The sequence below is a fragment of the Pongo pygmaeus genome, chromosome 13 (genome assembly GCF_028885625.2).
Source record: "Pongo pygmaeus isolate AG05252 chromosome 13, NHGRI_mPonPyg2-v2.0_pri, whole genome shotgun sequence".
Lineage (NCBI taxonomy): Eukaryota > Metazoa > Chordata > Mammalia > Primates > Hominidae > Pongo > Pongo pygmaeus.
Window position 1 is genome coordinate 60,353,993 of NC_072386.2, and position 27,655 is coordinate 60,381,647.

Sequence of the window (27,655 nt, forward strand, 5' to 3'; positions counted from 1 at the left end):
GGAAGGTAGAAAAGACAGAAGTAGAACTCAATGCAGAGGGAGTAATAGTTACTGTTCAAGAAATGTACATTTTCTAGAGAAAAAATTATGGAGGAAATGCAAAGTGATGGGATGTGTTGCCTGTTTAGAGAATGACTGTAGAGAAGAAGAGGCGCACTACTTCCTCTGATACTACATAGAAAAAAAAGGCATGGCTCAAGATATAGTCACACTGGGATAAAGGAGAAGAAAGTAGAGGAGCTTACATTTATGACCTTTGATTTCCTTTAAGGAGGAGTCTTCTGTTGAGCATGAGAAGAATGAATCTTTAATTTCAATGCAATTTCAATCCACATCTCAACAATGTGTGTGTGTGTGTGTGTTTGTGTGTGTGTGTGTGTGCATGCACATGTACATGCAACCTGAAAGGCTGAGTTTAAAATTTATCTATAAGAGCAAAGGGCTAAAATAGTTGGCAACTCTGGAGAAGTGTCACAAGGAGTGTGACTTGCCCTATCATACATCAGGGCTTATTATAAAGTTACACTGATTAGAAAAGTAGGGCACCAGGGAAGGACTAGGCAAGTAGGGAAGCCAGAAAGGCTCATGTATAGGTGGAAACCTGCTTTATGAAAGAGCTGGCATTATGTGACATAAGAACGGAGCATTAAATAAATGACGCAAGGTCAGCTAGTCATCCATATGGATCTCCACTTCATATCATACACAAAAAAAATCAGTTATGGATGGGTTACAGATTTAATGTTGAAGGTGAAACTAGACACATTTTAGTAGAATATATAGAAGGAATGTATTTTTGATATTTGGGTAAAGAAGAGTTTATTAAACAAGAGGCAAAAAGCACAAAACATAAAAAAGGCTGATACATTTAACTACAGTCATAGGCTGCATAATGATGTTTCAGTCAATGATGTGTATGTGACAGTGGTGCCATAAGATTATAATATTGTATTTTTATTGTATCTTTTTATCTTTAGATATGTTTAGATACACAAATACCTACCATTGTGTTACAATTGCCTACAGTATTCAGAACTGTAATATGCCATTCAAGTTTGTAGCTTAGGGACAAATAGGCTATACCATAGAACCTAGGTGTGTAGTAGGCTATGTTGTCTAGGTTTTTAGAAATACACTCTATGGGCTGGGCGTGGTGGCTCATGCCTGTACTCCCAGCACTTTGGCAGGCCGAGGTGGGCGGATCACCTGAGGTCAGGAGTTCGAGACCAGCCTGGCCAACATGGTGAAACCCCATCTCTACTAAAAGTACAAAAATTAGCTGAGTGTGGTGGCTGGCACTCCCAAAAGCTACTTGGGAGGCTGAGGCAGGAGAATTGCTTGAACCTGGGAGGTGGAGGTTGCAGTGAGCCGAGATCACGCCACTGCACTCCATCCTGGGTGACAGAGCAAGACTCTGTCTCAAAAAAAAAAAGAAAAGAAATACCCTATGATGTTCATACAACAACGAAATAGCCTAACGACACATTTCTCAGGATGTATCCCCATTGTTAAGTAATGCATGACTGTACATTAAATTTGAGAATTTCTATTTATCAAAGTACATCAAAAAAAAAAGTGAAAAAACAAGCTCCAAATTGAGAAAATGTATCTGTAACACAACCAACAAAAGATTAGTATTTAACATATATAAAAAGAATAAGAGGAAGTGGCTGTGGTTTGAAACTTGAAAAGAATATAAAAGATTTAGAACAATGATTGTAGGGAATAGGAGAGCCTATCGATTAGAGATAAATACCAGGACTGGCTGGCGTTATTGAAAGCCTAATCGAATTAGACCAAATGACTCAGCTTTGGGAGTGGTACGAGAAGCATCAGGCACATAGAATAGAGTAATTGACAGATGAGGGAACCCAGATGGGAGCAGGGAGGGTGGAAAGACATAGTGCAAACTCTCAACAAGGCACAAGGTAAAGAAAACTATTTTGAACGTGTTTTTACACAGATTGCTTGAGGTGTTTGATCTCAGGCTCGTGAACAGAGAAGCCTGGCATCCAGGTTCAGGTTCAATATGAATGAAGTGGTGGGAGGGGGAAGGTAGGGCAGTTATCTTTGGAGTGGGGAGTAGATTTTAAAGTCTTAGATTTTGGAGCAGCAAGGCTTTGAGTGGAGGCATGATTCCCAGGTGTGACTGGGAAGAGATGGAAAGATGAACTGATCGGATGCTAGGAGGTCTGGCCGCTGTCAGGGGAGTAGAGTGAATGATAAGGAGTCACCAGTGTGGAAGCAGAAGGTGGTGAACTAGGAGCAGGGCTGGTGTTGTCATCACCATGACTTGTTTAGGGCCACACAACCATGGGGCTTACAAGGTGCCAAGTCTAAGTGGTCCTCCTACACTCCAGGGTATCAAAAGCAAATATACTGCCCCAGTCTGGGGCTGGTGGTTTGGCAGTGGCGATAGAGGAAGGCTTCTGCAGAAGCTCAGAGGACAGACAGGAGCTCCAGGAGGCAGCAGCAGAAAAGGAGCTGGCACTGCCCTCTGGAACATAAGGCTCTTGGTTTCTATGCACATAATCAGCCTCACTGTGTGCAGGCCACCTGTGTCCTCTTTTCCTGGTCTTGATATTCTTTATGACCAGACCCCTCTTGAGGAGGAAGATAATAGAGAGACCCCTGATCTGTGACATCTGTTCCCAAATGAATATGTTGTAGATAGTCTTTATCTCGTTAATTTCTATTCTTTACCTGAAAACAATGATAGAACTTAGGTTCCAGGTTGATTTCTAGAAGGATATATCTTTTTTAAAGGGGACAGGTTTTGAGTAAGCAGAGGAGTGAATTTCTTCAAGATCTATATGAAATGAGCAGAAAGTACAGCAGTATCTCTGTGTGAAGATGTCGTGAGGCTGTGTGAAGCAGTATCTCTGTGTGAAGATGTCATGTGGGGCTGCCCCACAAATTGCAGGCCCAAGGCATATTTGTCATGAGGCCACACCACCCAGAGGCCCATCCATAGTGCAGGCTTTATTATGTAAGTCATTTAAGTGCTGGGATGAGAAAGATGTCACATCAACTCTAGAACGAAATAGCTTAGCCAAACTTGGCAATGGTTAGACTGGCCTCATAATATTATACCCCACATAGTTTGTAAGGGGAATCAAAAGAAACTTGAAGGATATAAGAGAAAAGAGAAACTCTATGACGATGCAATGCCTCCTTGTTTTGCGTGCTATGCTATGGAGCGTAATGAGTAGAAAACACGGGGTCTGCAACAAGACAGTCCTAGCTTGGCTCTTCCTGGCTCTGTACATCTCCCCACCTCTCTTAGCCTCAGTTCCTTTCCTGGTGTCTGCAAGAGGAGAAAACAATGCCTACTTTGTGTCTACCTTATTTTCAAGGCATCTGGTACCGTCCATGCACATAAGTAGTCCCTCAAAATTTGAAATTATAGTTATACTGTAATTTTGATTTAAAAATTTCTAACTTATTTTTGGCCGGATGTGGAGATAAATTGTTGCTTGTTAAGAACACACAGGCCAACATTCAAATTTAGGAAATACAGAGAACACCACAAAGATACTCCTCAAGAAGAGCAACCACAAGACACATAATTGTCAGATTCACCAAGGTTGAAATGAAGGAAAAAATGTTAAGGGCAGCCAGAGAGAAAGGTCCGGTTACCCACAAAGGGAAGCCCATCAGACTAACAGCAGATCTCTTGCAGAAACCCTACAAGTCGGAAGAGAATGGGGGCCAAGATTCAACATTCTTTTTTTTTTTGTTGTTGTTGTTTTTGAGACGGAGTTTCGCTCTTGTTGCCCAGGCTGGAGTGCAATGGTGCGATCTCGGCTCACTGCAACCTCTGCCTCCCAGGTTCAAGCAATTCTCCTGCCTCAGCCTCCTGAGTAGCTGGGATTACAGGCATGCACCACCACGCCCAGCTAATTTTGTATTTTTAGTAGAGATGGGATTTCTCCATGTTGAGGCTGGTCTCGAACTCCTGACCTCAGGTGATCCGCCTGCCTCGGCCTCCCAAAGTGCTAGGATTACAGGTGTGAGCCACCGTGCCCAGCCATCAACATTCTTAAAGAAAAGAATTTTCAACCCAGAATTTCATATCCAGCCAAACTAAGCTTCACAAGTGAAGAAGAAATAAAATCTTTTACAGACAAGCAAATGCTGAGAGATTTTGTCACCACCAGGCCTGCCTCACCAGAGCTCCTGAAGGAGGCGCTAAATATGGAAAGGAAAAACCATATTTGTACTAGCCACTGCAAAAACATACCAAATTGTAAAGACCCATTGACACTATGAAGAAACTGCATCAACTAACGGGCAAAATAACCAGCTAGCATCATAATAACTGGATCAAATTCACACATAGCAACATTAACCTTAAATATAAACAGGCTAAATGCCCCAATTAAAAGACACAAACTTTGAGACCCATCGGTATGCTGTATTCTGGAGACCTATCTCACGTGCAAAGACACACATAGGCTCAAAATAAAGGGATGGAGGAATATTTACCAAGCAAATGGAAAGCAAAACAAAAACAAAAACAAAAACAAAAAACAAAAAAGCAGGGTTTATAATCCTAATCTCTGATAAAACAGACTTTAAACCAACCAAGACCAAAAAAAACAAAGAAGGGCATTACATAATGAATGGTAAAGGGATCAATGCAACAAGACAAGCTAACTATCCTAAACATATATGCACCCAATACAGGAGCACCCAGATTCATAAAGCAAGTTCTTAGAGACCTATAAAGAGACTTAGACTCCCACATAATAATAGTGGAAGATTTTAATACTCCCATTGTCAATATTAGACAGATCAATGAGATAAAAAAATAACAAGGATATTCAGGACTTGAACTCACCTCTGGACCAAGCAGACCTAATGGACATCTACAGAACTCTCCACCCCAAATCAACAGAACGTACATTCTTCTCAGCACCACATCACACTTATTCTAAAATTGGCCACATTATTGGAAGGAAAACACTCCTCAGGAAACTCAAAAGAACGGAAACCAACAGTCTCTCAGACCACAGTGCAATCAAATTAGAACTCAGGATTAAAGAACTCATTCAAACCACACAACTACATGGAAACTGAACAACCTGCTCCTGAGCGACTACTGGGTAAATAATGAAATTAAGGCAGAAATAAACAAGTTCTTTGAAACCAGTGAGAAGAAAGACACAACATACCAGAATCTCTGGGACACAGCTGAAGCAGTGTTTAGAGGTAAACATGTAGCACTAAATGCCCACAGGAGAAAGTGGAAAAGATCTAAAATCGATACCCTAACATTGCAATTAAAAGAACCAGAGAAGCAAGAGCAAACAAATTCAAAAGCTAGCAGAAGACAAGAAATAACTAAGATCAGAGCAGAACTGAAGGAGATAGAGACACGAAAAACCCTTCAAAAAATCAATGAATCCAGGAGGTGGTTTTCTGAAATGATCAACAAAATAGACTGCTAGCAAGACTAATAAAGAAGAAAAGAAAGAAGAATCGAATAGACACAATAAAAATGATAAAGGGGATATCACCACTGATCCCACAGAAGTACAAACTACTATCAGATAATGCTATAAACACATCTACGCAAATAAACTAGAAAATCTAGAAGAAATGGATAAATTCCTGGACACATACACCCTCCCAAGACTAAACCAGGAAGAAGTCGAATCCCTGAATAGACCAAAAACAAGTTCTGAAATTGAGGCAGTAATTAATAGCCTACCAACCAATAAAAGCCCGGGGCCAGATGGATTCACAGCCAAATTCTACCACAGGTAAAAAGGGGAGCTGGTACCAGTCCTTCTGAAACTATTCCAAACAATAGAAAAAGAGGGACTCCTCTATAACTCATTTTATGAGGCCAGCATCATCCTGATACCAAAACCTGGCAGAGACACAACAACAAAAAAAGAAAATTTCAGGCCAATATCCCTGGTGAACATCAGTGAGAAAATCGTCGATAAAATACTGGCAAATCAAATCCAGCAGCACATCAGAAAGCTTATCCACCACGATAAAGTCAGCTTCATCCCTGGTCTGGTTCAACATACGCATATCAATAAACGTAATCCAACACATAAACAGAACCAATGACAAAAACCACATGATTATCTCAATAGATGCAGAAAAGGGCTTCGATAAAATTTAACACCCCTTCATGCTAAAAACTCTCAATAAACTAGGTATTGATAGAATGTATCTCAAAATAATAAGAGCTATTTATGACAAACCCACAGCCAATATTATACTGAATGTGCAAAAGCTGGAAGCATTCCCTTTGAGAACTGGCACAAGACAAGGATGCCCTCTCTCACCACTCCTATTCAACATAGTATTGGAAGTTCTGGCCAGGGCAATCAGGCAAGAGAAAGAAATAAAGCGTATTCAAATAGGAAGAGAGAAAGTCAAATTGTCTGTGTTTGCAGATGACACGATTGTATATTTAGAAAACCCATCGTCTCAGCCCAAAATCTCCTTAAGCTGATAAGCAACTTCAGCAAACTCTCAGGATACAAAATCAATGTGCAAAAATCACAAGCATCCCTATATAACAATACGAGACAAACAGAGAGCCAAATCATGAGTGAACTCCCATTCACAATTGCTACAAAGAGAATAAAATACCTAGGAATCCAACTTACAAGGGATGTGAAGGACCTGTTCAAGGAGAACTACAAACCACTGCTCAAGGAAATAAGAAAGGACACAATCAAATGGAAAAACATTCCATGCTCATGGATAGGAAGAATCAATATTGTGAAAATGGTCATATTGCCCAAAGTAATTTATAGATTTAATGCTATCCCCGTCAAGCTACCATTGACTTTCTTCACAGAATTAGGAAAAACTACTTTAAATTTCATATGGAGCCAAAAAAGAGCCTGCATAGCCAAGACAGTCCTAAGCAAAAAGAACAAAGCTGGAGGCATCACGCTACCTGGCTTCAAACTATACTGCGAGGCTACAGTAACCATAACAGCATGGTAGTAGTGCCAAAACAGATAAACACACCACTGGAACAGAACAGAGGCCTCAGAAATAATGCCACAAATCTACAACCATCTGATCTTCGACAAACTTGACAAAAACAAGCAATGGGGAAAGGATTCCCTATTTAATAAATGGTGTTGGGAAAACTGGATAGCCATATGCAGAAAACTGAAACTGAACCCCTTCCTTACACCTTATACAAAAATCAATTCAAGATGGATTACAGACTTAAATGTTAGACCTAAAACCATAAAAACCCTAGAAGAAAACCTAGGCAATACCATTCAGGACATAGGCATGGGCAAGGACTTCATGACTAAAACACCAAAAGCAATGGCAACATAAGCCAAAATTGACAAATGGGATCTAATCAAACTAAAGAGCTTCTGCATAGCAAGAGAAACTATCATCAGAATGAACAGACAACCTACAGAATGAGATAAAATTTTTGCAATCTATCCATCTGACAAAGGGCTAATATCCAGAATCTACAAAAAACTTAAACACATTTACAAGAAAAAAACAAAACAACCCTATCAAAAAGTGGGCAAAGGATATGAACAGACAATCCTCAAAAGAAGACATTTATGCAGCCAACAAACATATGGAAAAAAGCTCATCATCACTGGTCATTAGAGAAATGCAAATCAAAACTACAATGAGATACCATCTCACTCCAGTTAGAATGGCAATCATTAAAAAATCAGGAAACAACAGATGCTGGAGAGGATGGGGAGAAATAGGAACACTTTTACACTGTTGGTGGGAGTGCATATTAGTTCAATCATTCTGGAAGACAGTGTGGCATTTCCTCAAGGATCTAGAACCAGAAATACCATTTGAACCAGCAATCCCATTACTGGGTATGTACCCAAAGGATTTTAAATCATTCTACTATAAAGACACTTGCACAAGTATTTTTATTGCAGCACTGTTCACGATAGCAAAGACTTGGAACCAACCCAAATGTCCATCAATGATAGACTGGATAAAGAAAATGTGGCACATATATACCATGGAATACTATGCAGCCATAAAAAAGGATGGGTTCATGTTTTTTGCAGGGACATGGATGAAGCTGGAAACCATCATTCTCAGCAAACTAACACAAGAACAGAAAACAAAATACCACATGTTCTCACTCATAAGTGGGAGCTGAACAATAAGAACACATGGACACAGGAAGGGTAACATTGCAAACCAGGGCCTCTCAGGTGGTGGGGGGCTAGGGGAGGGATAGCATTAGGAGAAATATCTAATGTAGATGATGGGTTGATTGGTGCAGCACATGTATACCTGCTTAACAAGCCTGCACGTTCTACACAAGTATCCCAGAACTTAAAGTATAATTTAAAAAAATTATTTTTTAAAAAAAGAACTCATTTCCTGAGCCTGGAGTTAGGAATACCTCACATTTCTTATAACAAATAACTTGCATTAAAATGCAGTTAACTTTTTCAGCAGAGACCATGATTAAACAACATGAAATTGAGGCAGAATTCTGCAAAAACAGTCCCATGAAATACCTAGAAAAGTTCATTCATCCTCATTTGGTTTTATGACTTCCCGCTGGTTCCTAGAATTTTGCTCCTAGCTGCCTTTCTAGAAAATTTGCAGGACTGCTGAAATGTATAGTCCTGGTAAGGTTTCTCAATTAGAATTGGCCTCAGCATTGGAAAAGCATCAGTACTCAGAAGATAATCCCTACTGTGGCATGTAGAAGCTCAGGGCTTCAGTGCCTCCCTGGATAGAGGAAGTATCCGAGCTGCAACACCATGAACTAACAACATCCGAGATGGGAGGATGTCACATGTGGGTGGTACCTTTGTGCGTAGTAGAGTTCTCCTGGAATGACAGCAGCCATGACCGTGTGCCCCACCCGCTCGCTGGCTTCTATATATGGGGCAGCCAGACTGTGTACCTAGGTATTGTCTTATTCTTCTCATCTTCACTCATCTCATCCCAAACCTGGAAGCTGCTGAAAGGTTTCTCACAAGGGCTGTGTGGATGCTTTTTGGAGATGGGTCTTGCCCACTCTAATCAATTCCTTTTTTTTTTTTTTCTAAACATTTTGCTATCTCTCTCAGCAGTTGGGTTTAACTGACCTTTGAGAATAGTCTCTCTGGCTGAGGCCTGGGGGCATCTACCCAGAGTGGGTGATCCACTGCATTGGCTTCAGTGAGACACTTTCTGAATAAAAATACTCCATACAGAGGTTAAACATCACTGGTTTTGAGTCTTAGCTCCTCATTTACTAATCAAATGAGCCGAGTTTCCTCATCTGTAAGATGAGGGTAATAGTTGTACCTCTCTCATCAGGACAGTTGCAAAGGTCATATGAGTTTACATGCATAAAGATCTTGCTCCCTGCCTGGCAGATAGCAAGTTCTTGTTAAATGTTTGAGTAAGTAGAGAACAAAATCACATGATTTTGTTCACCCTAACAGGGTCTCTGATCATACCACATTTGTAAGACATTTTGCACTGATTTTAGAAACACTTCAGTAGCTATAGATTCCTCCAGGATTTCTTGAGTACGTTTCTCTGTTTTCTACCTGTACAGATTAGTGTAACAGCCTGGACCCTTTGTCATTAAAGCTATTTGACACAAAGCTCCTCAGTGGTTCATGACTTACAAGCAAAATGAAATCCGAAACCTAAGATCAAGCTGAAGCGTTTTCCAGGAGGGGATCAATTTTATCACTTCAACTCGTTTTGTTGAGGCAGTCAGAGCATTTGGATGAGCTCCAAAAGGAAATGATGCTAAAACTCTGCTGCACACACCTTATTAACTCGAAGGCAGTAAAAGCAGTGTCTCAGTTACTTAGGAGAGGAAGCTACTGGAGCCAATGGAGCCTGAGGAGAGCTGTAAGCTCGGCCAGAAAGAGAGAATGTTGCATGATTTGAGAAAATGTTGTGTGATTCAAGAAAATGACTGAAAATGTGGAGACAGCTGGCCACCCATGAGGAATTACCTACCAATTCCTTCTTCTTCATGCACTCCATGAGGATGATGAACAGATGCTGAGCTTGGGTTCGAGTGTATGTGAAAGTCTTCTGTATAGTCACCAACAGCTGGTCCCTCAAAGATTCATTTATCAGTCTGCAAATAAAAACAATGTCAAAAGCAGGTCAACCAACTCCTATTCAGCACATATTTCTGAGAAATACAGAGCTCAAGAGGAAATAATGAGGATTTACTTTAGATAGGAGTTACTTCTGTATTTTTCTCACAAAAGGTATCCCGCCTGTGATAATTTGAAAAGGAAGGCATTTAAAAATAAATCAATTTTACTCTCTCAGAACCCAACAAAGTAGAAAGATTGATTTAGATACTTTAATTTTATTTTTCTGTTTTTCATATGGCATGTGTCTAATGCCCTTTTCCTCAAGTTTGCTTATCAAAAATTACCTTCAATTAATCATCTGTATCTTCTTGGTAAGAATTTGCTATAGTACTGTTCTTAACAGTACTATATAAATCTCCTAACAGTACTACAGGAGATTTAAATTGCAGCGTCATCTCTAATTGTGGAAATAAAGACAGTATTTCATTAACAAGTTTTTGAGCATCCATAAGCAGAAATAGGAATTATGTTTTCCCAAAAATCATTTCATGTAGGTGGCAGCCTGTCTGGCCTATGATTTAGGTATTCATTATTTATGTCAAGGTTTTGCTCTGTTACAGTGAACAGTAAGACAGTATAGTATTGGCTACCTGATTAAAAGATACTTTTATGCTATAGAAGAATAAATGAAAATAGAAAAGAGGCATCATATCTAATCAATGCTCAATTGTGTCTTGAATATGAATCAATCACAACTAATTTTTAACTTCTTTCTCATTACCCTGGTAAGAACGGGGCTTTCTCCACTAGCCATTAAATGGCAGGGACGGAAAACTCACTTTATTAATAACAGATACTATTTAAATTCAGGAAGACAAAACTGCTCTCAAGGACCAGTGGCAAAATTACCATAATTTACCTAGTATTTTACAGATTACAAATTGCTTTCATAATTAAAGTATCAGCAACTCCTAAATAAGATAGTAAAATAAATTATCTCAGTTGCTGATTACAGGAACTCTATAGACAAGGGATTTGTTCTATTTCACAGGCAGGACATTTTATCCAGAAAGAGCCCAATGTTTAAGTTCATGCAACAAATAAGTGACAGAGTTATCAGAATCAGAACCTAGTTCTTCTGAATATTTGTCCAGGGCTGTTTCCACCACACCATGTTGCCTCTGTTTACACCAAGTGGATCACACCACTGCCTCTCTTCATCACTGTGGCTATTTGAGCAGGCAGTTGTGGAGTTTCCTTCAACATGAAAGCAAGAAAAACTTTATCGCTTAAAAGAAGGCAAGATGGGGAGCCAGAAGATGTCTTCCTATCAGTGACCTGCTGTGCTCCAGTTTATGTGAGGTTCATCTGAACTCACTAGGTTGGATATTATGATGGCCCTGCTTTGAGGAGGGTGGCATTCCTCATGACAGAACTATACCAACGATCCTGGAAGGTCACTCAGCTGGATGAAGGATTGGGTCACCCCTTCCCCCACTCCTACAAAGTGTATATTCTATATCAAGAATATACACATTTAGGCTGGGCGCTGTGGCTCCCACCTGTAATCCTAGGACCTTGGGAGGCTGAGGCAGGTGAATCACTTGAGCCCAGGAGTTCGAGATCAGCCTGGGCAATACAGTGAGACTTTGTCTCTACAAAAAATTAGAAAAGTTAGTTGGGCATCGTGGTGCATGCCTGTAGTCCCAGCTACTTGAGATGCTGAGGTGGGGGGACCACTTGAGCCAGGGAGGCAGTGAGCCAAGATCACACCACTGTACTCCAGCCTGGGTGACAGGGCCAGAACCTGTCTAAAAAAATTTATATGTAGAAAAAGAGGATGGTTGAAAAAAATAATGCCAAATCCTCTCTTAAGATTACCTTAATTATTCTGAATGACTCTGTGGTCTTAGCTGTGGACCAGATTGAAATCATTTATTCATTCATTCATTTGTTTAGACATTCAACAAATGCATAGTGAATGTCTACTTAGTGCCATACACTAGGATGTGCCAGGAACAGAGGAGCTATATATGCACTCCCAGCCTTCAACGAGCTTATGCGCCAGTGGAGTAGAAAGATGTGAATCAGCAATTCAACCACGATTGTCAGTGGAAAAGAAGTAGAGAAGCTTGTGGCAAATGAATCTAATCTAATCTAAGGGGTTCAGGGAAGACTCTTCTGAGGAAGTGCTGTTTTATCTGAGACATGAATGAATGAGCATCGGCATAGTTGGGGTTGGTAGGGTTGGGTAAGAGAATTAACAGCAGACAAAATGGCATGAACGGGCCCAGTCTGGAAAAAATAAAAGGTCAGTATGGCTGGAGCTGAGAGAGCAAATTAAAGAGTGGAAAAAAATAGGGCTGCAGAGGGAGTGAGCAGGAACAAGATCAATGGGGACTTTGAAGGTGATGTTATAGAGATTTTAGGTTTTATCCCCCAGACAATGAAAAGCCATTGAAAGATTTAAGCAGAAGGGTGACATGATCACATTTGTGTTGCCAATTAATTTTCTTGAAAAGTAAAGACATGCACACTCAGACCTAGGCATGTGTCTACCTGACAGGTAACCCAAGTGGATGAGTCTAGAGAGCTCTTCAGTATCAAGCATCCATTGATGTTGTACGTGATTAACAACAGAAAGGATTCTCCTGATTAGCCACTTGATAGATGTAATCATTCATCTGCAGGTGTTTAATTTTGATAACAACTCAGAATTTGTTTTCTACTACCAACCATCTGTAATGAAATCCCAGCTCCCCAAGGTCATTATCTGCATGAGGGATCTGTCTGACACTTGTATCCAATCTGTCACTTTCTAAAAATTGAGGAATGATGTGCAATTTAGCCGATTATGGGTTTCAGTGGTTAGGAAGCTGAAAGACGGTAAGAATCTTACCCTTTGAGCCCAATTTCCCAGTTGCTGAAGTTGTGGCTTTGGCTAGATCATTTAGTGACAAGAACCATAGAATTCTAGAAGTGGAAGGATTCTCTAAGGTGTTTTCCAAAGTGTGGGATACTTATTACAGGTGGAACAAAGGTGATTTGATCCATTCAAAGCACAAAGTTAAAGAAATTAAATATTAAATAACTGCCCTTTCTGATTCAGTTCTTTTTCCATCCTTCTGATTGCAACAAGAAGAAAATCTGATTTTTAGTGCTTTCCTGCATTTAACAGCTCCCCAACACTTGTAGATCTCCCTTTTTAACAAAGAAATTAGGTCTCATGCCTTTGGCAAAAACAGTTTAATAACATTGTTTTAAATAAGATCCCACAAAACATTTGATGTGTCTGTAGCACGTCATGGTTTAACATACACAATAGACTTCAGAGATAATCTCATAACAATCTATGAGGCAAGTGGGATTAATTTCATTTTGTAGAAGAGAAAACTATGCCCTAAGGAGGTTAAATGATTTGTGCTAAGTCATACTGCTTGGTTATCTCACTGTTTGAGTTGAGCCTATTGACTTCAGCTTTGCCCCATGGTGTTGCTCTTCCTGAGTATATTCTAAGTCTTTCATAGTTTCCTAATCATCTGTATCAGGGATGATAAGGGGGAACACTAAATGAAGATAATCACAAAGTGCATTAAGTAGTTTGAAGGGTATATTTGCGGGCCGGGCTTGGTGGCTCATGCCTGTAATCCCAGCACTTTGGAAGCCTGAGGCGGGTGGATCACTTGAGGTCAGGAGTTCAAGGCCAGCCTGGCCAACATGTTGAAACCCCACCTCTACTAAAAATTCAAAAATTAGCCAGGCATGGTGGCACATGCCTGTAATCCCAGCTACTCAGAGGCTGAGGTGTGGGGATTGCCTGAGCCTAGGAGGCAGAAGTTGCAGTGAACCGAGATCACGCATCACTGCACTCCAGCCTGGGCAGCAAAGCAAGACTCCATTTCAAAAAACAAAAACAAAAAACAAGTATATTTACTTCTGATTTTCCATAAGTATTTGCTCTGCTGAACTAGATTTCTTCTGTTTGGGTACAAAGACTTACTCTATCTTCTCTGAAGATCCTTTCTTATTTTGTAATCATGTTCCTTAGGATATATGGAAGCCTGCTTTCTTAAAATTATTATTTTTTAGTTCTTCCCATCTTTTTCTGTGCAACATTGGAGTGATTTAAAATTTTTTACTGTAATACTTAATCATCAGAAAAATTAGAGATGAGCCTATTTTAGATTTCTTTTTATGGCACTAGAATATTGATTGAAAATTTCTTGACATCAAAATACGGTCGTAGTATTATGTGAAATTTTTATTTTAGAATTGAGCCTTGACAAAGTCATCTTATTTATGGAAACTGTTAATTTGTGGCTTTGTATCTACCCATGTTATTTTTGGTACATCTCAAATCAAAGGGTTTTGTGATAGGAGGTGTAGTCATTGAAGTGAGGCAGATCTGTATACCATGGCATTTGTGTCTCCATTTAAATGCTGTACTTATGATCTGGAGCTTTGTAGATGAGTCACAGAAGTAATTTAAAATAGGCCAATGTTCAGCCAGTGCTCAGGGTAACCAACAAAACACCCCACAGTTTGCTATTAGTATTCTGTTCAAATGCTCTCAATACAACCCACACATACAAATACATTTCTCAGAATGAATTTAATTACCTGCAAATTACCTGCAATATTAGAGTTTTGTTCCTAGATTTAAAAATTAGGAAATGCATTTAGAATTCAATGGGACTCTAAGAGCTAACCTTAGGTTAATGACTTTTGAGGAAGAGCCCTTCCTGTGACCCCCATAGATGTTTTCTATTAGTTTATTCAGACACAATATGAGAAAATTTTAGCTATATAAAAAAACTTGTTAATAACACCACGATTTGGCACTTAAAAGACACAATCACCCACAGAATATCTAATTCTCTAAAGAAAAATGAAATTTTATCATTTGCTAGAAGCCAAAGCAAATCACTAAATGTTATATTAAGGGCACATAAAGTTGCATGTCTTGCCTGAGGTCACAGAGAATGGCCTGTTTTTCTCCTGCTTTTTTTGTGAAAGTTGCCACTTCCTCCCCAAATGTCATGACTCTGGTAACATGACAAGTAACACCATGATTCTTCCCAGAGAGGCAGGAAGCATTGTCAACAACAGCATTATGGCCACCAGGGCCAGGCTGTCTGGATTTAAGCTGTTACCTGTTGGCTGTGTGATCTTTTGTAAGTTAGTGTTGATGTTCTAAATTTTTCATATATGTAAAATGGGAACTATAATAGTGCTTATCTCATAGGCTTGTGAATATTAAATGAGTTAAGCTTTGTAAAAGGCTTAGAAAAGTGCCTGACACATAGCAAGTCCTGCACAAGCATATGCATTATTCAAACAGAGTCCTACGATGCTTTTTAGGAAAGAGTCACTGATGTATTCCTTCTCACGAAGTAGCACAACTAGCGGGCCAGGGCCTCTATGTACAATGCAGAGTTCTCTCCTGGCATTAACAGTGCTCTGCACATCTGGTGAGTCCAGTGGTGTAAGGCTGAAGAAATAACTTTCCCACTTTAGAAAGGTCAGAGACCACCATTTCTTTCCTATGTTTGGGAAATGGAGATACTTAGCAGATTTAGGAGGCTTAATTATAGTGGACTCTTGCAAACACTCCATACAGACATCTGCTTGCTCATTCATTCATTCATTCAACAAACAATATTCATGCCTTCTGTGTGCCAGGCACTAAGTTAGATATAGAGATATAAATAATATTCAGTTCTAGCCTCAAGGAACTGAAAAAGTTGTATGCCATGTATTCTGTAATTGATGGGTATTACCCTCCAAAATTTATTCATGTAAAACAGCACTTATTTGTTGTGTTGATAATTTTGTGGGTCAAGAATTTAGGCAGGCACAATGGGATGGCTCATTTTTTTCCAGCATACCTAGGGCCTCAACTGGAATAGCTGGAATGGCTGATGAAGACTACAATAGCTCAACTGTGGCCATATGTTTGGGGCCTCAATTCTGTTCCATGTGGCATCTGTTGAGGCTAGAATATCCAAGATGGCTTCCTTACTTCCAAGTCTGGTACCTGGCCTGGTCTGGCTAAAAGAGCTGAGGGTTGGCTTGCATTACTCTTTCCCTGCTTGTTGCAGGGTAGATGGACTTCTTACATGGAAGCTGGCTTCTCTTAAAATGAGGGTTTCAAGAGAGAGCATTCAAAGAGACTCAGGCAGAAACTACAAGGCTTGTTGGGACTTAGCCTCAGAAGTCCTAGAATGTCATTTTCTTGTACTTGATTATCGTAACAAGTCACTAAAAGTAGCCCAGAATCAAGAAGATGGAAGGAATAGACTTCACCTCTTGATGAGAGCATGCATATACACTGAAGGAATATATTAATGGTGATCATCTTGGAGACAAGCAATGATATCAAGTGATTCTGTTCAGATGAGGCATAAACAGTGATCTTTTCCATATTTTGGTTATAAACAGCCTCAATTGCCTTACTTTGAATTGTCTCTTCTAACAGATCATTAAAATGAGAACCACCATTTCCTTCAAAGTAATACTCCAACTATTCATAAATATTTCTAAAATATTATTACTGATTTGTGCATAGAACCTACAAATAGTTTCTCCTTTTGATCCAGCTGCCTATTTACATTTATTTGGCATTTAGTGTGTACCAGGTATTTCTTTTAGGCCTTGGTGCCTGGCCAGAGACTTTTTTTCCATGGATACTATCATAACATTTTGTGCCTGTTAAATGCTGCATATAAGGGACATCTTCAGTAATATGTGTGTATGCTTGGGTCAGCCCTTAAGGCCCAGTTTAAGTCACCACCAAAAACAGGTTTCTTTTTTTTTTTTCTTGATGTCTCAATTTCACTTTGGGGTCTATTTGGAGAGATAAAGCAACAGCAGCACCTGTTGATGTTGCCAATTTCTGCTAGAAACTATCTTTTCTTTTCTTTTTTTTTTAAACTCAAAGAATGTTTGGAAATGATTGGGCCAGGTGTGGTGGCTCACATCAATAATCCCAGTGCTTTGGGAGCCTGAGGCAGCAGGATTGCTTGAGGCCAGGAGTTCAAGAAGTGAATTGGCCACCCAACTCAAAAACATATTTGATTCTGTTTCTGGATACTACTTTATTCCCCCTTTGAACTGCTTTATATACTAGTGAGGGACCTGAGACAGGTTATTTGATCTCTTTAAGGCTTCATCTTCTCATCTGTTAAATAAGGGTAGTGTACGTCTTTTTAGGTCCATGTATTTGGGAAAAAGAGATCATGCATGGAAAGCACAAAATTTGATTTCCTAAAATATTTTTCCAGTTTTCCTCATTCTCTGTCTACTTTGGTTTTCATCCTCATCATATCTTATTCAGATGGTACCAACAGACTGCTAATTGGTTTCTTCTCTATCCTCCTCCAGTCCATTCCCGTGTTAATTAAATGGTTCTACAAAGCAGACATGATTCTATTGCACCCTTCTTAAACCCCTGCAATAGCTTTCCATCGCCAGCAAGATAACATCTCTACTGGCATACAGCATTTAAGATTTGTCTATGGTCTTGCTCCACAGCTAGGCTCATCTGCTGCCAGTCTGTCACACATATCCCATAAATACTGAATCTCCCAAGCCCACCAGACTCCTGCATGCCTCTAGATCTTCAGCTTGCTATATCTGCTACTTGGACTATTCTGTAGTTCTGACCTCATCACTCAAAACTCATCATTTAAAACTCAGCTCAAACTTCACCTCCTTTTTCTTTTTTCATCTTTTATTTTAGAATCAGGGGTACACATGGAGGTTTGTTACAAGGGTATATTGCACGTTTCTGAGCTTTGGAGTACGGATGATTAAGATTCAGTTGTAAGACTATTAAGCTTTAGTGAAGACACGCTAAAAAATTCACTTGATTTAATCATCCCACAATGTAAACATATTATCAAGACATCGCAGTGTATCCCATGTTATTTGTCAATTAAAAATAAAATTTAAGAAAATTTAAAAACAAAATCACCCTCATCTCCTATGCGAAAGTCTCCGATTACTGCTCCCTTGGTGCTCTCAAACCACTTGATATATATTTCTATGATTATTATATTGCATGGAAATTATTTGTTGTCTTACTCTAGTAGATGATGAACTTTTTGAAGCAGTGATTGTTTCTTTATTCTGCATGTGCCTTAAGTTCTAGAAGAGTGCTTGGTTCAATGTTAGCTATAGAAGAATCTTTGTGGATTGACCGAGTGACTGAGTAGCTGCCTGCTTTAGATGGGTGACCAGGCGGTCTTCCCCATGCCTCTTTGACCTCATGGTGGGATGTACTTCAAGCCTATTTGGGAGAATGGGAGATATGGCGTAAGGTTTTACAATCCAGCAATTTGGTTTTCTTGATCCTTTTCCTTTTAATCAGATTTATCTCTAAGAAATATTATTGGTCTCTATCTTTATCTTTCTGTTGTTGTTTAAACTCAAAGGGTGTTTAGAAATGATTGGGCCAGTGGTGGCTCACACCTACAATCCCAGCACTTTGGGAAGCTGAGGTGACAGGATTGCTTGAGGCCAGGAATTCAAGAAGTGAACTGGCTGTCCAATTCAAAAACATATATTCGGTTCTATTTCTGGATACTACCTTATCCCTCCTTTGAATTGCTTTGTAGCGCTTGTCAGGAACAGACAGATTCTTATTCATTTGCATCTCCCCCATAATGCTTAGGGCAACATCTTGCCCATAGAAGTTCTCAATAGCTATTTGAAGATGTTAAGAGTTTCAATGATATCAAGGTAATTTCCCTCACTTGGATGTTGGTGGTTTTGACAACACAAAGTAATTATATCACATAAAAATCAACACAACACACATCTACATTTTTTCAACTAGTTCCACATCATACATTGAAGTGGTGAGGCCCGTTTCACAATCTGCTATAGGAGACGGAGTGACATAATTAAGATGCTATGGTATGGTGCCTTTGGCTGTAATACAGCTCCTTTATTTACCAGTGAGGGACCTGAGACAGGTTATTTGATCTCTTTAAGCCATCATCTCCTCATCTGTTAAATAAGGGTAGTATATGTCTTTTTAGGTTGATGTATTTGGGAAAAAAAGAGATCATGTATGGAAATCACCTGGCACTGTTCCTGGCACATAGGTGTTAAATAATTGGCAGTTGTTATTATTAAGAACATTAGGGGCTTTTGCACCTACAGGAAATTCCAATGATGCCTAGCTCAGAGCTGAAGCAAGGTAACCAGCATGCATATTAGCCAGAGGAGGCCATCCCTATGGGGGAGATAGATTTCAGTATTTCTATGAAATTCAGATGAAGTAGGTCTGTGAATAGGATGGGAAAGGCCACATTTCAAAGCCACTTAGCTGGGGTATCAGTGCAGACACCTCATTAGCCCTTGGATCATATTTCATCAAAAGTCATGCAAACTAGTGTTGCTAAGATGCCCTGAAACCATTACTCTCAGATAATTTTATGCCATCCTGAAGTCAAACGGGTGTTAGGATAAGAATTCATACTTGGCTGCAACCTCCTGCTTTAATATTTTTGAAGTCTGTATGTTCTAGAGAAGGCACAAATCAGCAAATTCTACTGAGAGATTTGATATTAGGCTAAAAGAATGATACAGTTTTAGAGCAACCATTCTATGGATGAAGGATCCAAGGTCTGTGAAGGTGAACTGATTTGCTTAAGATTATATAGCTGGTAAGCATCAGAGCTGGATTTAGAAGCCAAGAGAATCAGGAGGGAAAAATCTCTGATAATGACTTATTCAAACCTAAATATGTAGGTTCAACTTAGTGTAAAGTTAGTGATTTGTTTAAATGATTGACTGTAAGTGGAGATTTCCTCTATTTTATGCTTAAGATGCTGCATCTCATGTGTGTGAAGACTCAGTAATGTGATTTCAAGGATCCACTACTTTCTGAGTTCATCCCCACTTAATCAGATGTCCAATGTTTCTTTTTAATTACTTAAATGGCAAATAAACATTTTATTCAACAATTAGAAGCCCCAAGAGTAACTCTTATAATAAGAGTTAACTGTAACTGATTGATGTTGATGTTTTTCAGAAAACACCAGTTGGATAGAAAGTTATAGAAGGCTGAATGGCACACAGAGACATGACCAATAGAGAGCATGGGCTGGTTAGGAGATTACTTTTCCCAAACTTTTATGAGGATCAAATCCAGAAACAAATGGCTATCAGCTAAGGCCTGTTAGAAATAGTTGCTGATTTTACTTTAGGATCTATTCTAGAAAAGTTCGTCACCTAGGCTTTTCCTGAGATTTGTATCCAGCAATGTGAGGTAGTTAGAAGGATATTAGAGAAGCTGCCCTTAATCAGGCAGGATGATGGTACAGTCTGTTTGCCAACAAAGTTTATGTACTGCTGCTCATAAAGTGATCCTTTCTTATGTTTGTAATTTTTTCTTCATTCTTTCTCTTCATTCTTTTCCTTCCTTCTTTCCTTCTTTCCTTCCCTCCCTTGCTCCTTCCTTCCTTCCTTCTTTACTTCCCTTTTCCTTCTCTCCTTCCCTTCCCTCTTCTTTCCTTGTTCTCACCTTAGACTCCTGAGCCAGCTATGGAAAAACAGAAGGCACTGATACATATCAAAAAGGAAACTGAAGGTGGGTGGTGTGGTGGGGGTGAGAGTGGTAAGAAAGGTACTTAGTCCCTTCTATAAGACAAGCTTTGTGCTGTGCATTTTACACATGGCATTTCATCAGACAGATTAAGAAAATCCTCACCAGGCTGTAAACTCCTTGGATACATGGACTGTGCATTCTATTACTTATGTACTCTCTTCTCCCCTCCCCTCAGTGCTAATCAAGGTGCAGAAGACAGAGGCTTTTCTGCCACCTCTTATGTTGATCTCCCTCACTCTGCTTTCTTACTCCATAGCATATATCTTATAAAATATTATATAATGTGTTTATGGATTATGTTTATTACTTTTGTCTATCTCACCCTGCTAAAATAAAAGTTCCACAAAGGCAGGGATTTTTGTCTATTTGGTTTACTAGTGTATTTTGCCAGTGCCTAGAATAGCGCCCTGAACATAGTAGGTGTTCAAAAAATATCTATTGAATGACTAAACACATAATGCTGACTGGAGGAAAGAATATAATTAAAAATGGGGAAAATGTCAAATAATATTTGAGATCTATCAGACATTCAAGGTTTCTCAGTTTGGTGGAAACCAACTGCAGAAATGCTAGAGCTGTGTTATCCAATATGGTAGCTGTTACTCACATGTGGCTATTTAAATTTAATTATAATACAATGAAATGAAATTTAAAATTCATTTCCTTTGTCACACTAGCCACAGGTCAAGCACTCAGGGAGACTCTGGTTGGATATCACAGATATGGAAGATCTCTGTCATCACAGAGAGTTTTTTTTTTTTGAAGCAGGACCTTGCTCTGCTACCCAGGCTGGAGTACAGTGGTGCAATCACAGCTCATTGCAGCATCAGCCTCCTGGGCTCAAGTGATCCTCCCACCTCAGCCTCCCAAGTAGCTGGGACTTGGCCTCCTGAGATGCCACCACACCTGGCTAATTTTTCGTATTTTTTGTAGAGACAGGGTTTTGCCATGTTGCCCAGGCTGGTCTCGAACTCCTGAGCTCAAGGGATCCACCTGCCTCAGCATCCCGAAGTGCTGGGATTACAAGCGTGAGCCACCACACCCAGCCCTATCATCAGAGAATTCTGTTGGGCAGTACTGCTCTGGAGACAGGCAGGGCTGCCAAACTCTCCATCTTAGGCAGGGACAAGCGGGACATTTAGGTGAAAAATCCTGAACAATGTTGGCTGTGTCTCTGTCATGTCTCTTCTTTCCTTTACCTTTGGTTATGAATGTGCACAACAATAGAAGTGAAGTGCTGCCAAAGGATACAGGGACTGCCACATGTCAGGTGGATTCTCTGCTGCCAACATTGGAAGGAAATCACACTCTCTGAGTTCATTCCAAGTGCAATCCCATCAGCGAATATTGCCATAGCCCAGGCAAGAGGAAAAGTCGAATTTTTTTTATTGTTTTAGGACCCATATAAAAGACAGAATCAGAGCTGGACTAAATTTTTGGGGTCTCCAGGCAGACTACAACACTGGCCTCCTGCAATGACTGGTCTTACACATTGGTGAAACACTTACTCACAGGAGAAGTTACCCAGCATATGAGAGAAGGGAGAGAAGATGGAATCTGGGTGCCACTTCCTCTGCTGTCTGGAAAGCTCAGCTCTGGGGCAAGCAAAATAAACCTCTTGCAGTTACTGGGTCCCACCTTCTTAGAGGACAACATGGTACAGCTGCTAAGGGCCTAAGCTCTAGCTCCAGTCAGTCTGGGCTGACCACTCTCTAGCTTTGAGATATTTAGCAAATTACCTAACTTTTCTGTCCTCAATTCCTCATTTATAAAATAGGGATAATAATTATAGCCACCTCATGAAGTTTATGAAATAAAGTGCCTAGATCAGGCTGATGCATGTAGAAGCTCTAAAAAATATTAATTTCAAATTTTTGAGCATGCTGCTGGGGAGAGGGTCAGAGGTGTGGGAAAAGGGGAGGGATAAGTTTAAATTCTCTTTCAAAGTAATTTATCAAAATATTCCTTTTATTCTTCTCTATGAAACACTGGGACAAATATAAATGTCTCTATTTTTGTTACATGTTTATGATAGATTTCTAGTTTTTCAAAAAAATTTCTCATGCATTTTTCATAGGCAATTTCTCAATTAGCTTGTCTCTCAGTCCAGATCCAAGCAGTATCCTACACTAAAGCACTTCTCGTTCTTCATCTCCTGTGTATTATGTCTGTGTGGAAAGGCTCATATGATAGATAACTTAAACACTGTTGTGCCTTACAGAGTCGATAAAAAAATGGACCATTTCTTTTGTTCTATCTTCCAGACAGCTGGATGTCTTATTTTTCCTGTTGGTTTCATGATTCAATGCACTATGTGATGATTGCCTGGTAGTCTTACAGCTACGGGGGTATCTATAAGATTTTGGCTTTATTTCAGTTCATGAAATAACAAATAAATTCATGGCATGTTGACTCCAAATTCCTATCTTTGCCTCAGCAGACATTGTTAATCTATCACAGTACGCTTTCTTCTGCACTGAGATGCAATCTTAGAATCATGTTAATACATCATTCCAGGAAGCCTCTACCAATTTATTGGAGTTGACACTCAGATTTAAACTACAGTTTACCCTTGAACAACAGGGGTTTGAACTGTGTGGGTTCACTTACACTCTAATTTTTTTTCTTCCTCTGCCACCCCTGAGATAACAAGACCAACCCCTCCTCTTCTTCCTCCTCCTCTTCAGCCTATTCAATATGAAAACAACAATGATGAAGACCTTTATGATGGTCTCTTCCACTTAACGAATAGTAAATACATTTTCTCTTCCTTATGGTTTTCTCAATATTTTCTTTTCTCTAGCTTACTTTATTGTAAAAATATATTATACATGTAACATACAAAATATATGTTGACATGTTACCAGTAAGGCTTTTGGCCAATGATGAACTATTAGTAGTTAAATTTTGGGGAAGTCAAAAGTTATACATGGATTTTTGACCACATGGGGGGTTTGCAACTCTAACCTCATGTCATTCAAGGGTCAACTGTATTTGTCATCAATGCATTAGAGATAATAAAATCTCAAATTTACTATCAAATGGCAAAAACCAAGGAGATGATAGGCTTAAACAACTCCAAATTTTAAGTTTGTCTCCAAGACACTGAATCATGGTTCTATAGATTTAGAGGAATGGATTATTTACTGCTTACTCAAGACTTTTAGAGGTTTATGCTCATGAATGGACATTTGCTTTGCATGGAATATCCCAAGAAAACATAATAAATATGTACATCGACTCTAAGAGAGTTGTCCAACAATTACGATAGTGCAAAAAGATGTTATTGAAACTGAATGGAGACTTTTCTAGACAACAGTAGTGCAGACTTGAGTTAATCTTGAAATCCTACTTTAATGCATTTTTAGTGTTTCTCTGACTGAAGAAGCTTTTATAGCATGTGTTCACTGCTCTATATAGTTTTCATAAATCCTGTGGTCCATGATCAACATCTGAGAATTGCTTGAGGAATCTGGGGAAAATCCATTAAAAACATCCCAAACATTATTTATTATTAATAATACCACTAGGTAAGGCATTAATCCACTATATCCCTAGCAGCTGTAGATCCTAATGTCAGTCAGGTTGATTCAGAATCTATTTCCTCTAAAGGAAAGGAATGAAACACCAGTACATTTTATTATTTGCACCTCACTCAGATAAATTTGTGGATTTTAAAGCCCTTACTACATCTTTTTGTGAGAGAGGCTAGGTTATGAAACTTCAGAGAAAAATTTACTAGAAATTAAATGGGTAAAGAAATGCATTTGTACATCTCATGGTAAGGCAGAGAAGCCTTGTGACAGCAGGAAGTGCTTGGAGAACAGTGGGGAGGACAGCTCCATTGGGTTGTAGGGTGAATGGAAGGTTTGTTGAGTGAGAGCTGGCTCTAGAGAAAAGCTGGGGCCAGGATACAGTGGATCTTGAGTCCAAGCAAAGGAATGTGATCTTGACCTGTAGGTCAGGGGTCTTCAATGGAGTTTCACAAAGAAGCCCCTGGAATTTTGAGGAGGAGCTCCACAGCTGCCTCAGAGCTGCCTTTGTAGGTGAGAGCCAGGCAGAAAGGAGGCTCTAGGAAAATAGTTCTGAAAGTATCGTCTCTGGACCAAAAGCATAGCATCGCCTAAGTATTCCTTTGAAATGCAAATTACCTGACCTCAACCAGATTTATTGAATTAGAAAATCTGGGGGTGGAGCCACCAATTGTGAGGTTTTTTTTGTAGTTTTTTCCTCTTATTTTAAAAAATGCATATCTAATTGACAAAAATTGTAGGTATTTATGGTATTTATGGTATGTTTTGATATGTGTATACACTGTGGAATGGCTAGATCAAGCTAATTAACATATGCATTAACTCACATGCTTGCATTTTATTATGGTGAGAAAACTTGAAATCTACTCTCAGCAATTTTCAGGTATCCAATATATTGTTATTGACTATAGTCCCCATGATGTACGATACATCTCTTGAACTCGTTCCTCCTGTATAGCCATTTGTGTTCACAAGCTCTCTGGGTGATTCTGATGCAGAATAAAATTTGAGAACCGTGGTCTAGGCCTCCTATCCCAGCTTTGACAGAGTAAACCTGCACCTTGTCTGTATTACATATTGCACCTCTACCTGAGATTTCACTTGAGAAAGAATTCAAGGACTTTAAAAAAGTAAAAATCAATCAAGGCAAGTGGGAGGTTAGGACTCTTTAAAGGTTGTTCATTCCAACTGTAAAGTCGAAGGAAGCTGGGGTAGGACACTGCAGATGCTGAGCTTCCAATGCTGGCCCCTGGAACCCTGCCTCTCAGCTGAGAGGACCATCATTTGCCATCAACTAGTACCATTTCACTTCTAAATACCTTTGCTTTCCTCTTCCTTTTTTCTTTCTCTTTTTAGATTGGTTATATATTTTGAGCTAGTCAAAAAATGATTTGCAAAAGAAACAAGGAAATAAGTAAACTGAATGCCCTTAAAAACTCCATGTAAATAAAAATACTAAGCAATAAATCTGTCAGTCCTGTCAAAATGAGTATTTGTATGGCACAGCTTGCTTTTCAGGGAAGAATGTTCAAGTCTGATAGATGTTTGGAACCAAGTACAGCTGTGGGAAAGAGAGAAATGTGGTGATTGATGGTAAATATGTTTTTCAAGTCAACTGGGTTTCAAAGATAAAATTTGGCAGAGGGTACAGAGGGCTTGTGGTAACAACACAGTGACTTGTGAGGAGAATGCAGGTGAGGCCTAGAAACCAAGGAAGGTATTTTTGAAAACATCAGAGAAGTGTGGGCCATAGGCCACTCTCAATGGAATCACCTGGGGTTTGGGTTTCATATACAGTTTCTTGGGCCCCACCCCACGTGCATCAAAGTCAGGATATTTAGGGGGAGCTGGATCTCCTAAAGCTCTCTAGGTGATTCTCAGACATGCTGAAGTTTGATAACCTCATGTTTATTTGGATTTTTGTTGTTGTTGTTATTGTTGTTGTTGTTGTTAAACAAGTAGCCAAGAGTTAGCTAAGGAGATCTCAGAGGAATGTAATCAATAGAGAACTTTGAAATCATCACTTGGCATTGATGTGCTTTCTGAAAGTTGTAGATGATGGTTCTTTAAAAGGGATTTCTCTATCATAAAGGATTATGCAACTATGTTTTCTCCGACGTTTGCTCTTTATGTTCAAGGACACTCTTTCCTAAAGAGTTTTGCTCAACTCTTTAGAAAAGAGCGTGGAGCTGAGCAATTATAAAGCAAATTTAGTCCATGTAGGGAGCTGATGAGCCAATTTAGATCAATGAAACTTCTCCTCTCCGTGGTGCTTTCTTCCCTGAAGAAGAAACTCTGGATAATTTTTTTAAAGTCAATGCTTCATTCTTCCCATGTTGATGCAACATGAGGGATCAAATAGGGAACTCTAAGACAAACGTATTTATTTTATTTCACACTTTCCTAAATACATGGAGCTACTCTAGCCTTATAGAGCTTGGATACAATAACACAGGTGGCAATATATCTATGTCTTTATATATACTACAGAGGCAAAAACTGCCGTGGTATTTTCTCCGTGACACTTTCTCCATTTACTCCAACCTATGCTTCCTTCTGCCTTCCCAGAATTCAATAATAACATCTAATTGAAAAATTATTTGTTAGTATATTAGTTCAAATAAGATTATGTGTACATCTCTTGAGGAAAGTTAAACTACTTTTCACAGCACCCATAGTACCTAAAACAAGCATTCAAAAAATGCCTAGTGATTGATTGATTTGAAAAGTTATATTATCAGTTCTATCTTTAAGTCTTCACTTAAATGTTAAGCATATATAGACACACAGATAATTATAGGGATTAGGGATTAATATATATACTTATGTATACATCAAGTAATCTTATTGGATTAAATTTATTAATTTTATTAGTGTATATAAATTTAACAGACACACACACACACACACACACACAAAACACTGCCACACTGTCTCAATGAATTTGTCCCTTTTACCAATTTTCTTCAATCTTATTCAGATTAATTCTTTGTCTGAGTTGAGTTATATAAGGCAGGGTCAAATATTAGTTCTTCTCAGTCATCCAGGCTGACCCTCAGCTTAGATCCAGTTTTTGATGGAAAAGGGGAAGAGGAAAAATAGAGTCACTCTATTGCCATTTTGTGGATATTAACATACACTGCTCCATTGATAGGATTCTCGTGAAGAATGCACCATGCATTTACTTTACCCTCTGTGCTCCTGTGACCGTTTGTGCCTTTATCAAAGCACAAATGACCTTCTAGTTATCTGCACTTGTGTCTATGTTTTAGTCCTCATTATAAAGTCCTTGACAGCTAGGGCCGTGCCTTATTCATCTTCCAACAGGTCCATGCATATAGTAGGCACTCAATAAATGTTAACTTGGAAAACAGTTTACAAAAATAACCTTTTTTATAGATAAAACCACCAGTGTTCTTTGTCTGTACAAGATGTTTCCAAGGTTTCCCTTC

At 39.2% G+C, this 27,655-nt stretch overlaps 1 protein-coding gene across 19 annotated transcripts in view; it reads right to left on the reverse strand.

Annotated features, from left to right (window-relative positions):
* Nucleotides 1-27,655, reverse strand: part of TRPM3 (transient receptor potential cation channel subfamily M member 3) — a 904,985-nt gene that overhangs the window by 206,048 nt on the left and 671,282 nt on the right. For all 19 annotated transcript variants that reach the window (XM_054501730.1, XM_054501720.1, XM_054501728.1 and 16 more), the window contains one exon: nucleotides 9,964-10,087. In XM_054501730.1, the coding sequence (XP_054357705.1) occupies nucleotides 9,964-10,087 (124 nt within the window). The remainder of the gene's footprint in view (nucleotides 1-9,963; nucleotides 10,088-27,655) is intronic.